Source organism: Platalea leucorodia (genome assembly GCF_965183815.1).
Source record: "Platalea leucorodia genome assembly, chromosome: 4".
NCBI lineage: Eukaryota > Metazoa > Chordata > Aves > Pelecaniformes > Threskiornithidae > Platalea > Platalea leucorodia.
This window is the reverse complement of record NC_138826.1, coordinates 25,173,990-25,185,991: the sequence shown is the minus strand read 5'-3', so window position 1 is coordinate 25,185,991 and position 12,002 is coordinate 25,173,990. Positions and strand designations below refer to the sequence as shown.

The 12,002-nt window shown below is 37.0% G+C and overlaps 1 protein-coding gene across 7 annotated transcripts in view; it reads right to left on the bottom strand.

The window, feature by feature from the left end:
- The window catches only part of KAT6B (lysine acetyltransferase 6B), a 119,340-nt gene that overhangs the window by 31,810 nt on the left and 75,528 nt on the right, over positions 1–12,002 (bottom strand). For 6 of the 7 annotated variants that reach the window (XM_082308049.1, XM_082308053.1, XM_082308054.1 and 3 more), the window contains exons 8-12: positions 11,680–11,801; positions 9,908–10,023; positions 7,682–7,823; positions 4,539–4,700; positions 1,883–1,976 (exon numbers count right to left, since the gene is read on the bottom strand). In XM_082308049.1, coding sequence (XP_082164175.1) covers positions 1,883–1,976; positions 4,539–4,700; positions 7,682–7,823; positions 9,908–10,023; positions 11,680–11,801 — 636 coding nt within the window. The remainder of the gene's footprint in view (positions 1–1,882; positions 1,977–4,538; positions 4,701–7,681; positions 7,824–9,907; positions 10,024–11,679; positions 11,802–12,002) is intronic. The other variant, XM_082308055.1, reaches the window with a different exon arrangement.

Below are 12,002 nucleotides of genomic sequence, written 5' to 3'. Positions count from 1 at the left end.
ACCTCTCGGTTCTTCATTCTGTCGGAAACTGAGAGAGTCTGATTCCCAGTCAGTTACGAGAACCTCTGTCCAGAAAACAAAGGGAAAACACTGTGGAAAGGCACTGCAGGACTGACTGCGTGCTCACAAAGCGGGCAGTCTGTTAGCTACAAGCAGATGCTAAAGCTAGTCTCTGGACTATGCCCAGCATGTATACAGCTGCAGCCTATACCTGTGATATAAACACACCTGCAAAGAGAAAACACATAAGAATAGCACCAGTTAAGCTTCAAGCTAAGGATACCATTAGGTCATGTTGCAAGCCACCACAGAAATCCTAATGATTCAAACAACTCAATGTGCTTCCAAATTCTTCCAGAAAGGTAAGAGGGACAGAACACCCTGCTGATTTTTCCAGATTAAGTAGCACGTGGCACAGTAACAGACAGAGCACAGATCCAAAGAGACACGGCAGATCTATATCCAGACCTTCTGTGGAATCCACAGGTTTCATAGCTGTGCCATCACTTTTGTAGAAATAACTATCGCAAACTCAACCAGAACGTTTGTTGAGAATGCTTTTTTTGAAAGACACCACAGAGTAAAAACCAAGGAAAAAGCCTAGAAGTACTTACCAGTTGTGCCCAGTAAGAGTTCCCCATCTCTTTTGCAAGAAGAGATCCTAAACCTAAAATAGGGCCAATTTCTACCTAAGTAAGCTTAAAGTTCACTCTGCAGTTCCAGAAATATGCGGTACTTCTCACTGCCTTTCCTAAAAGGTTGCAGAAGGCACACAATGGAACAGCTGCTGTGTTCCGCTCCAGTGATGGGTGCATTTCAATGGTGGATTAAGTGGTACAGAACCATCCTTACCTAACTCACAGGGGTATACTGAAGACTGTTTATAAAGCCATACAGTGATGAGACTAAGTATCTTTATGAACTCTAGCACAGTCATGCTGGGTAGAACACTACAAGACACAGAACGTGGAAACCCTACAGTTACAAATTATTTTCTTTGTCCTGCTGTTATACTGCAATGTATTTTTATTTGCATTTTAATGTTCTGCATACACCTTCAGGGCAGGTATCCCATTATCTTAACTATCTCTATTGTCACGTAATTCTACAGTGCTTTAAAAAAACATAAGTAAGAATGAAAACTAACCACATACAATATACAAGAATTCCTTATCATCCTCCCTCTAAATTACAGCAGCAAGTTGGATTCAGTAGTACTGAGGACACTTAGAAAAGTTTCTCTAGACGATTTTGTCTGGAGTTTCATTGCAGCTTAAAGATTTGGGGAATAACAAATCTATATTTAAACAAGCGTGCCTGAAGCTTTCTAACAGGTCAGACAACTCAGCAAAATAAAACAGCAAGTACATATACAGCCATGAGCACCTACGCTTTTTTTGGTAACAATTTCCACTAAGGAAATGATGAACTTTAAGACAAAAACCAAAATACATTCCTTCTATGTAGCAATTCTTCAGCTAAAACAGTTCTTTAGCTAAAAGAAGATATAAGTTAGAAATATTAGAATGTAGAGAATGCCTTGGACTAACACCTTCTTAGCTTTAATCACAAATAATTGCCTCTTCTTATACTAATGAGCAAGGCAAAATGGAAAGTAATTTAGACAATTCATTCAGGGTAATAGCTTTGTGAGCTAATATTACTGCTGAGAGATTCATTCTCAATTTCCTCAAGTACAATAACAGCAGCAGTAAGTTTTTCACTTCAGGGAGCTTTTCTATCCTAAGTAAATATAAACAGAAATCCCATTATCTATTGATAAAAACAACAAAGCAAGTTAAATAAAGTTTCATATGTTATAATTTCTTATAACAGCCATCAGCTCCCTGGATCACAAGTGTAAATAAAACACTTCACTTACTGAAATCAATGAGAAACCTTCCAAATCCTTGCCTTTGGTACTGGGGCATGATCATTATGCAGGAGACATTGTACTTCTGCTGGCAAAGCTTTTCCTGTGGGAAGGAGAAACAGATCAAGTATGTCAAAGCACTGCTGAAGTGGGCAATTGCCTGCACCTGCCACTGTCCTGGTAAAATATCCCAATAAGGTGAACAGATGTATGGGGTCAGTACCAAAGTCAAATAATTCCATGTTAATATTTAATTATAAGAAGGAAGTATCAAACATACCCTTCAAAATATTTTTTATTAGTTAACTACTCAGCATCTTAAAAATTAAATACATTGTCTAAGCAGCATAATGAAGTTTAAGTGCTGTAAAGGAGGAGGACGGGAGGAAGAGGGAAATATTTTCATGCTTCACTGACTGTTCTGTCAAGGATATAGAAGTAGAAAATAATATCCATACACATGGTGAAGTTGTATTTTGTGCAATTGCTACACTAAGTGCCTGCTGTTTTCCATCTTTATTTTGTCTTATCTCTCTGAATGAATATGGGGTCAGGGTGGAGTGGAGGAACCCCATACCCATAGAACTAAGAAGTCTTACTTGAAGCACACTAACTTTTTCAAAGCTGAATGCTTCTCATCTGAATCCAGATTAAGGCAGAATGCTCAGAAGCCAGAGCTCTTTCAGACAGAATGAAGTCATAGAACATACAGGCAATGGAAGCAAATATTACACTGATTGTTTAAGACAACAGAAGGAAGAATCTAAACGAGGAAGTTGTTCTAACAATGTAAGGTTACAGGTTCTTTCAGATTTATTGATAAAAAGGAATAGCCTTGAAGCCTTGTTACCTTTAAAAGATTACACACAAAAAAACCCCCTAGATCAGCACTAGGTAGTTTTGAGGGAGACCAAATAAATCAACCAAAAATATCCAGGTCAGCACAACTGACAAGAAGTTGTGGCAAGCACACAGATACTTTAAAGACACCACCTATCACTTCAGCCTCCACACATAAGATGACACCAGACCAGTGATGACACTGACAGGATCACATGCCAGTAGGTTAGCTTCCAAACATTTCTTCAGTTGTGAGAGCAGATACCCAAGCCATATTTTGCAAGGTTTCTTAATTTCTATGGTATGGTGAAGTATTTTCTCTGTACAGGCTTTCCAAACTCTCAAGACTGCTGCTACTAAGAGGTTCACATCCTGGCAACGTATTTGTAATCAGGGAAGAAAAGCCAGAGCATTTCTGCCAGCCAGAGTACACACACACCTTTGTTTTTAAAAAAAAAAAAAAAAAAAAAAAAAAAAAAAAACAACCACAACGGGGGGGGGGCGGGGCACGTGTCAGGATGGACAGATGGGGACAGGGATGGGACGGACAACACACATGCAATTCAGAAATAATTTCAGTAGTTCAGTGGAATTTGAGATGAGGATTTTTTTTCCTAAGTTTTGGTAGCTAAAACATGTGTGATCATCAGGTGTTACAAACAGACTGGACAAAAGCAACAGGGGTGAAGCAGGGGAAGAAAATGCATCCTTGAAGGAATGAAAGAAGGAACAAACATCAAGACAGACTCATCTTAACACCTGCAGTACCTTAAATAAATCTGCTAGAAAATACTTGCCTATATCAGAGTTGACATGTTTGTATGCCACAAGAACTTCTGACTGACATAAAAGAAAGTGCAAACTGTGCCTACACATCTCACTGTTACTTTAATCCCAGCAAGACCCACATCGTAGTAGAACTGGTCAGACCCCCAAGAGATCACTGTAACATACAGGTACTCTGGCATGATTTTTAGACTTCTTTAAAATAGTATCTTCATATGTATCACTTCTTAAAGAAAGAAAACTATGTACTGAAGGCGGTGGTGATACTAGGGGCAAGAAGTACTGAATTTCTGAGTAACTATACCAATTCATCACATTTCTTATGGACAAATTGACTAATGGAAGCTTTTCCTATTGCAGAAACACCTAATTATACCTCACCATTATTTTTGGTCACCTTTGTCAAGACGGTCCACATAAGTAGTACTTTTGTCTATAGCAGCCATCTATTGCTTCAAAATTCAAAGCAAAACCACAACCAATAAAGACATCCACTCTAAAGAAGGCATCCACCATCAAGTTAGGCACTGCATTCTTACACTCAGGGCAATGAGTAACTGCATTAGATCAGACTGTACACAAGAGATGAACACAGATGGCCATTTAAGTCTAAATAGCCAGCTTGAACTGCTAGCAGTAAAATCATGAAAACACATCAACATTTCAAATACCTAGCAATTTTAGAAGTTAGACTTGGTATACTATTGCAAAAATGGTAGGGGGAGAAAAAAGATTTAATTTTCAACTGAAACCATAATACATCCTGGAAAACAAAACAAAACAAAACCACAACCAAACCAACGAAAAAATCCTCAATGCGTGTGGCTGAATGCACATAGAATTTCTCAATTTGCATCAGTCTTTGAGACAAGAAAGTACAAGTGTACTTAAGATAACGCACATTATATTTGAGATTTATAGATATTTCAAGCTTCTGAATTCTTTTTCTTTGCTGTTGGCACAAATATTAAGGAGAGCAGGAAATTACAAATATTAAAAACAAACAAACAAAACTTTTTTTTTTTTTTTTTTTTTTTACCTTAGAGAAATATCCAACTAAATGGCAGCCTTTCTCATCATTTTTTGTAAGGACATAGAAGAGGAATGGTTCAACATCATAATACAAGGTTTTGTGGTCCAGAAAGAGCTTAGCTAACAAACAAAGATTCTGACAATAAATTTTGCTCACATTTCCATCAACCTAGAAAGCAAGACAGATGCAGTTACTTCCAATGCCACCAACATGTTAGGACAAAACAACTTCTTGAATCAATCATATCCTAGAAGGAAACATGAACAAGATGGTGTTACAGAAAAAAATACACATAAAAGGTTCAGAAAAGAAATGCCCCAGCTTCTTGTTAAGTAAGAATTCTCCAGTTAGTACTAATTACTTTGCATTTTTAAGTATCCTCCAAGGATCCGGATTTATTCAACAAAGTAACTTCACTTTTTAATTATTCAAGTTAGACTTACCTTTTTCACTTCATTCCTGGAATGAAAATGAATGACTGGCAGACAACAAAAATGTACTAGTTAAAAATACATTAAACTGTGGTTTGCCAGAAGGCAGTGGTATACCAGAATAAAAAAAACCAAAACAAAACAATGAAGTATATTACGTTGAATCCTTAAGGTGTAAGGCCAATGAATGAATTGCCAATTACGTATCAATCAAAGCAATGTTTTAGATAAATTAGACAAGACAAAATTTCTATGCTAGACTAAAATGCTATTGAGCAAGAGAAGTAAATTTTCAGGCTAAGTACTACAATTAGTCTAGGTATGTTACGAGTGTAAAGCATCAAGCTGTGACTCAGACAGCTACAGAAAAGCCAGACACAGACGCAGATTTCTTAGATCAATTAGTTACTCCCTGAAAAGGACAGCTCAGTCAAAGGCAACAGCATTTTTGAAATAATGTTCTTAATGGAAAGGCCTGCTTGTACTGATGTTCTTTGATAAAGTCACTAGCTGTATATCATTCACAGAGAAAGCCAAATGGTATGCACACCGTGCTGAAAAAGAAGCAATGTTCTATTCTAGTTTGTTTTTAGTAAGAATCCCAGTTACAAATCTGAGTAAAACCCAACCTTTTGGATATATTTAGGGATTTCAAGGTGACTTTGGTAGTATAGTTGCATTACATGGATTAAAGAAAAATATTTAATGGACAGCTACTGCTCCTAAAGGCATCAGAATGAACTTGCATACAGCACATGAGAACTTATCAAATACATTAAGCTCTCATACAACTCACTCCATTTGTCCAGATGCTTTTTATTCCTTTTCACACTTATTAGCAAGTGTGCAAATTAAATGTAGACATTAACCATGTAGGAATAGTCACTGGCTAAGCCATAAGCCTGAAAATCCAAATTATGTAAGCTATCTTCTTGGGTAAGAACATTTGTACAGAAATGTAAAAAACTCCTTAAATTCCGTGCAAACACAGCTTTGTTAGTCAGTTTTAAATGCGTGTGTGTGTGTGCGCGCGCAACTTCAAAAGCAAGCATCTGTCAAGAGTTTCTTGCATACAGCATGAGAGTAAACTATGTCAAAGTCTTCTCTCAAATCTGTCAAAGTCATGCTATGGGCAGAGGAACATAAATCTTAAAAGCCAAACTCATTTCTATTTCTCTCAAAAACAGAAAGCATGAAGGAGACAAAAAACCCTTCATTCTGTCAAACAGAAAATGGGTGCACAGAATTCCTGAAAGTATCTGTGAGGAAGGACATCAACGCATGAGTAAGTTTCTACAGTTATCAGAGTAACAACTGACATTAACCTTGGAAATAAAAAAAACACCTTGTTTCAGAAGTCTTAACATAAGTGCTTATTGAAGCACCTAAAATAGAGAAAGGAAATAAAAGCAGTGGAGAAAGAGTTGGGACATTGCTTTCACACACATCTTGTTTTCCATGTGTTTTTCGTGTTGATGGCTCCCCCCCCTTTCCTTAGAGCTGTATTTTTATTTTTTTTTAAAAGAAGTTTTTATTCACATGTTGGCAGTAGCTAATGAAAATAAACTGGAAAGCAGAATTTGCCTATTGTATGCTGCGCAGCTCTTACATTTTCTCTATTAGCAGATGTTAAGTTATTTTGGACTGACTAGGACAATTTTGTTTCTTGATAGGAAAAGAGTTAAGTCCGTTTACAACTTAAGTCTTTTGCTAGCAGATCTACAATCTTTATAAAAACTGCCCAAGTCAGGAAGGATGCAATCTTGATGCAGATAGCTATTTTTTTTTTTAATAGCACAAAACCAAACATGTCAACCAAATATTAAGATCTTGTTCTAATTTAAGTAAGAACTTCAAGACTGCATCTACCATTGTTTGAACAGATAATGGCAATGACCAAGCACGACAGACATTTACACAATATGAAAAGACAAGTTTCAAGCAGAATCTATGATACCTGCAATTAAAAAGAAGTTATCAATATACACATCAAATAGTGCTGTTGATAAAGAGCCTCAAAAGAAGTCCTAGTACTCCCGGCAGTCTTTTCTGTTAATGCAATCGGTAACACCTATTGAGATATAGGAACCTGGAGGTTAATGCATAGCTTTAGTAACTGCAGGCATGCTATTTGAAACACAGAATTCTGTTGTCCAGGATATCCTTAAAACCCCAAACTTTAACAGAAGTAATCTCCCAAGACATTAATTTTTATTAGAAAAGAATACATATCCACAAGCTCAACTCTAGACTCAAACATCCAAAAGGAAGGCAAAAGCTACATTTGTATTTTCAGAACAATACACAAGAAACTGCTTTGCTTGCTTTTGTACATTGGAAGCATCTACATTATGATTAGTATTCTCCCTATACCCAAGATACTCAAATAGCCAAAAATGAATGGGTGCAAGAGGTACTTTTGCTGAGAAGGGAAAGGCAATCCAGTCAAAGAGCTTCCACTGCAGTCCCCATCTAAGATGCATGATATACAAGTATCTTAAGAGGTTGGGTGATGCATGAAGTACAAGTAAAGAAAGTAAGAACTGTGAGAGAACATGGCAGGGTGGAACAGGACAGTGAAGACTGACTTATTTTTGCAGTCTAAGAAGAATCGTCAAGGAAGTATTTAAGCATGTTAAAGTTTTCACTAGTTCTACAACTGGTCTGTAATGTCTACAAACCAGTTGCTTTCAGAAATTTAGATTTTGATATACCTACCTCAAATACTGAAAGGTCATTTCTTCTGTAGATTTCATTGGCTGGAGGATGAAACCAGCCACATTTCTTTGAGTGCCTTAACAAAATGTTTTTACTTTTCATGTATTTAAGACAGAATTCACACAGGTAAAGCTTTGGTAATCTGTATGAAAATTAGAAAGATATTTTATACAAAAAAAAATTGTTAAATTCTGTAAACAAAAAAGTTACCACAAAGCAAAAGGCCCTCTCCATTTAAATATAAGGTACCATGAGTAAATGCTGCTTCAGTTAAAAAAAAAAAAAAAAATCATCACATTAGAGTGAATGATTAAACATACACATCAGTCATTAGAAAAGGAATATAAGAAAAGATCAGATTCAACCCATCACAATGAACCTAATTCAATAGTTAGACTGTGGTCAGCTGTTTTGTGGTCCAGCCTCCGGTAGATCTCAGTTACTTGCCCCTTCCCACATTCCACCTAAACTTTTGCTGTGGTCAAAAAGTAGGCATGCTAGAATCATACCTCAAATTTCACCCTCCTTCTTCCAATAAAGACAAAGGAGGCACACAGCAGAATACAAGGAATCTCCTTCCCTTTAATTTTCCTTATTTTGCACATGAGGAAGGCTAGGAGATGATTTTTCTTTCTACTTTCTTTGAAATACTTGGGTGGGAAAGCAAACTGTAGTAGGATAGTACCCCCTCACCTCCACCGAAACTACCACTTTAGTTGAACACAGAAGCCCATCCAGTTTGCATATAGGCAAAAAGTTTCCCTTCCACACACCTCCACAACACAGGCAACATAGATGATTGTACTCCTTCAGGAAGGATTCAGTTCAGACTACATACAAGTAAACCACATGCCCCATGTAAGACAATGCTGACTAGTGTTCTACATACCAGAAACTGCTCCTTTCAGTGAATTTTATGGCTATTTAACTTCATTTTTAAACTACTGACACAGTGGAAGACTGCTGCAGAAATTAATTAATCTACAAAGTTTTAGAGCAGAGGATAGTCTTTATCTGCTGTGAAGCTACTGGCACATCCTGGGATCATGTTGGGATTATAGCCATGGTTTACACTACTCCAGTATTCTCAGAAAGTTTATCAATCGCATAAAAAGTAGTTTGAACTGTTTGTTCCACAACATAATCCCACTGCACTCAGGGCTCAGAACCACACTGCCTCCTACAGATGCCATCCCACTGTTGCCTCATATTAATAATTATCCATTATTATGCCTCTATCTGGGATTAATTTACTTGATGGAACAGGTCTCTCTCTCTTTCACAATATGATATAAATTGAGGGAATAAAAAAGTAACTGAAATAAAACATTAACAATATAAAAGCAGCGGTAATAAGAGGAAATAGAAGTGCTCTCTACACTTTTTTTAGCCCTTGATTTTTATATTACCAATTCATGATATATCCCTCATTCCCACCATGCAAAGATGATGATATCTAGGAATGAGAGGGATGGAGAGAAAAGGCAGTTTACAATAAGGCTATGCAAAGGCAGTTTGGAACAGACCACATAACTTGGTTGCTTGCTTTAGTAGTAGAGCTTGATAAACATACAATTCTGAAAATCTCCATGTGTGCCATAGATCCAATGGATTCATAAAACATTTATTTTCAGCACATGCAAAAATCAGCAGAGATCTGCTGAGCACACATACTAGTTCATGTTCTCTGCCCGACTCCAAGGTGTGTCCTGGCAAACACCAGAAACAAGACGCTGTTGCCACAACGTGCTCGCTTTGACTTTATTTATCTAGCATGTTCAGACTTACCCCTGGTCCCTAGAAAAAGGAGGTTAACAAATTCTGGATAACAAACAAGATTAATTGCTCTAAATCGCCAGAAGTTGGACATACCTGGTTGCAATCAGTTAAAAAAAGGCAAAACAAACATAAACAGCAAAACAAACAAACAAAAAAAAAACCAAACAAAACTACACCAATACACACTGCAAGATTATGTTTATGCAGGACTAGGAAAATCAGTCTTTTTAATGCATCTTTGATTAGTAAACTAGGAAAAAGAGCCCTAGAACTAGTAAAAAAAAAAAAAAAAAAGACAAGACAAATCCTTGTTCTCATAGTTACAAAAGCGTATTTACTTGTAAAAGTTGTAAATTATAAAGAATTACAAAAGAGTAAGAAAATAAATTACAATTATCACATTAGTAAAAATTCCAACAATGTATGACAATCTTGACAACTCACTACCTTGCGTATTCCTGTGGGTAAGGTGAAGAGTACCACGTCTGGATCTCGTATTTTCCAAACTCAATCACTGAAGGGTATCGCCCACTTGTTTCACCAGTGTTTTTACACCCAATTTTCTGTCAGGTGCAATAAAAGCAAAATATTAGTTGCAGAAAAAGTTGAAGGAAAGTTAGCTTTATATCATCAATTTCACCCAGTGAAGGTGTGAGAAACCTGAAGTATTCAAATCAGTTGCTTAAGTTCTTCCAACCTGGACAGACAGAGGACAGAGTTTGCAAACAGCCAAATACAAACAGTGAAAACACCTTTCAAGGTGCCAAACAACTAAACATCAAGTTAACTGAGCAGTGCTTACAAGTAAGTGCATACCAATAGATGGTGCATGGCCCAGAGAAATAAGAGGCACAACTGCCTCAGTTCTCTTCTCCCGCAGCGCCTAGTGCGAGGACTGCTCTACAGTTCTGGTTCAAACTCAAAGCTGTCCTTTTATCAAAACAATGAGGGAGAAGGCATCAGCAGAACCCTTCTAGAGTCCTTGGAATTTACCTCATAACAGTCAACACTATACTAACACACACTACTCTCTGCTATCATACTGCAGTTGAACTGATCAGAAAATGACCACTGGACTCCAAAAAAAGGAAGAAAGGTGGGAGGAAAAAAAGTAATTTCAATGCCACAAATTTTACAAATCTTACCACCTAATATCTTTGGACTGCATATGAAAGACAAAGAAAGAACGAGGTGCGAGCCATTTCCACGAGCAAATGGAAGTACAAACTAATGATGAAGTTGCATCTTTAAACTTGGTTTGAGTTTGTTGGTTACCACACTCTGAATTAAGACTATAAAAAGGTCACTGCATTGACCCATAACAGGTAGTGTCAGTTCTTGTACACTAAACCTGAAAAAAACCTAAGTTACTTCCATTACTGAAAAACGTACAAGATATACTCATTTATGATGCAATTTTATAAAAAGCAGCAGTTGAAACATTACATGCACCTCCCTTCTGACACAGGTTCTCAAATACACTGGTTGCTCATTTCATAGACACCGAAAAATAAAAGTCTGGTTTGCTATACAGGAAGATTCAGCTGCCATGTCCAGTTTTAGAGGAAAGGGGGCGGGGGCAAAACAGAGGGGAAAGGAAGGAGAGCGAGAAGGAGAGCACCTCAGTCTCCACAAGCTTTAGATTACTACTACATACTTTAGAAAAAAGCATTAACACCAGCTAGTATAAACAGTTTTAGTCAGATTCAGCTCAAATATTTTCACAGCTAGAAAAAATGTATAGTATTTAAACTCACAGTGTGTTAAATCATTGGGTAAAATGAAGTTATGAACTCACTAAATCCAGTTTCTTACCAAACAGTATTTGCTGGGACAGACTTAACAGTTCACAGTGGCTGCTTTATCCTCAGAGGAAAATCATGAGGCACATTCTTACCAACCAACATCCTCTCAGTCCTGACCAGGATGTCAGCTATGCTTAGTCTCTATGCTTAATCAGAGGTAGTCCTATGTCCAAAATGCTCAAGTATATCTTTCAAATTCTATCCCAAGTGTCACTTACTATCTGACCCATTCCAGTGTGATGCCTTGTCTCCTATCTAGGAGAATGTAACTGTATACAGTGTCTCCCAAATTAAATTCACAGCAAGCATGACACATTAGATCAAAAGGAATATATTGAAAATGAATAGACATATGAAAACGAACTGAGTTTTTATTTACAGAAGTAACTACATTTTATGTCACATGATTCTTACCTCCAGGGAAAGTTCTCGAGCCTGCTTAAATACTTCCAAATCCTCCTGTGTAACAGTGTCCTTGCTTCCCACCAGAAATACATCCGTATTTTCTTGTTTGATGCTTAGTTTGATTTCAGTATCTGTTATTTAAAACCAGCAAAAAGTTTATTCACAGATATGAAGGTTACACGTGCCTTACCAAAGTGATACTCCTAAATAGGATTGTAGCAACTATGGCTGTTATGATTCCCCATTTTAACTAATTTGGGATTACTAGGAAACAGAAATGAAACCTTCCCCCCTTCTTGTTTTGTAGTTTGCTGTTGCATGAGCTAATTTTG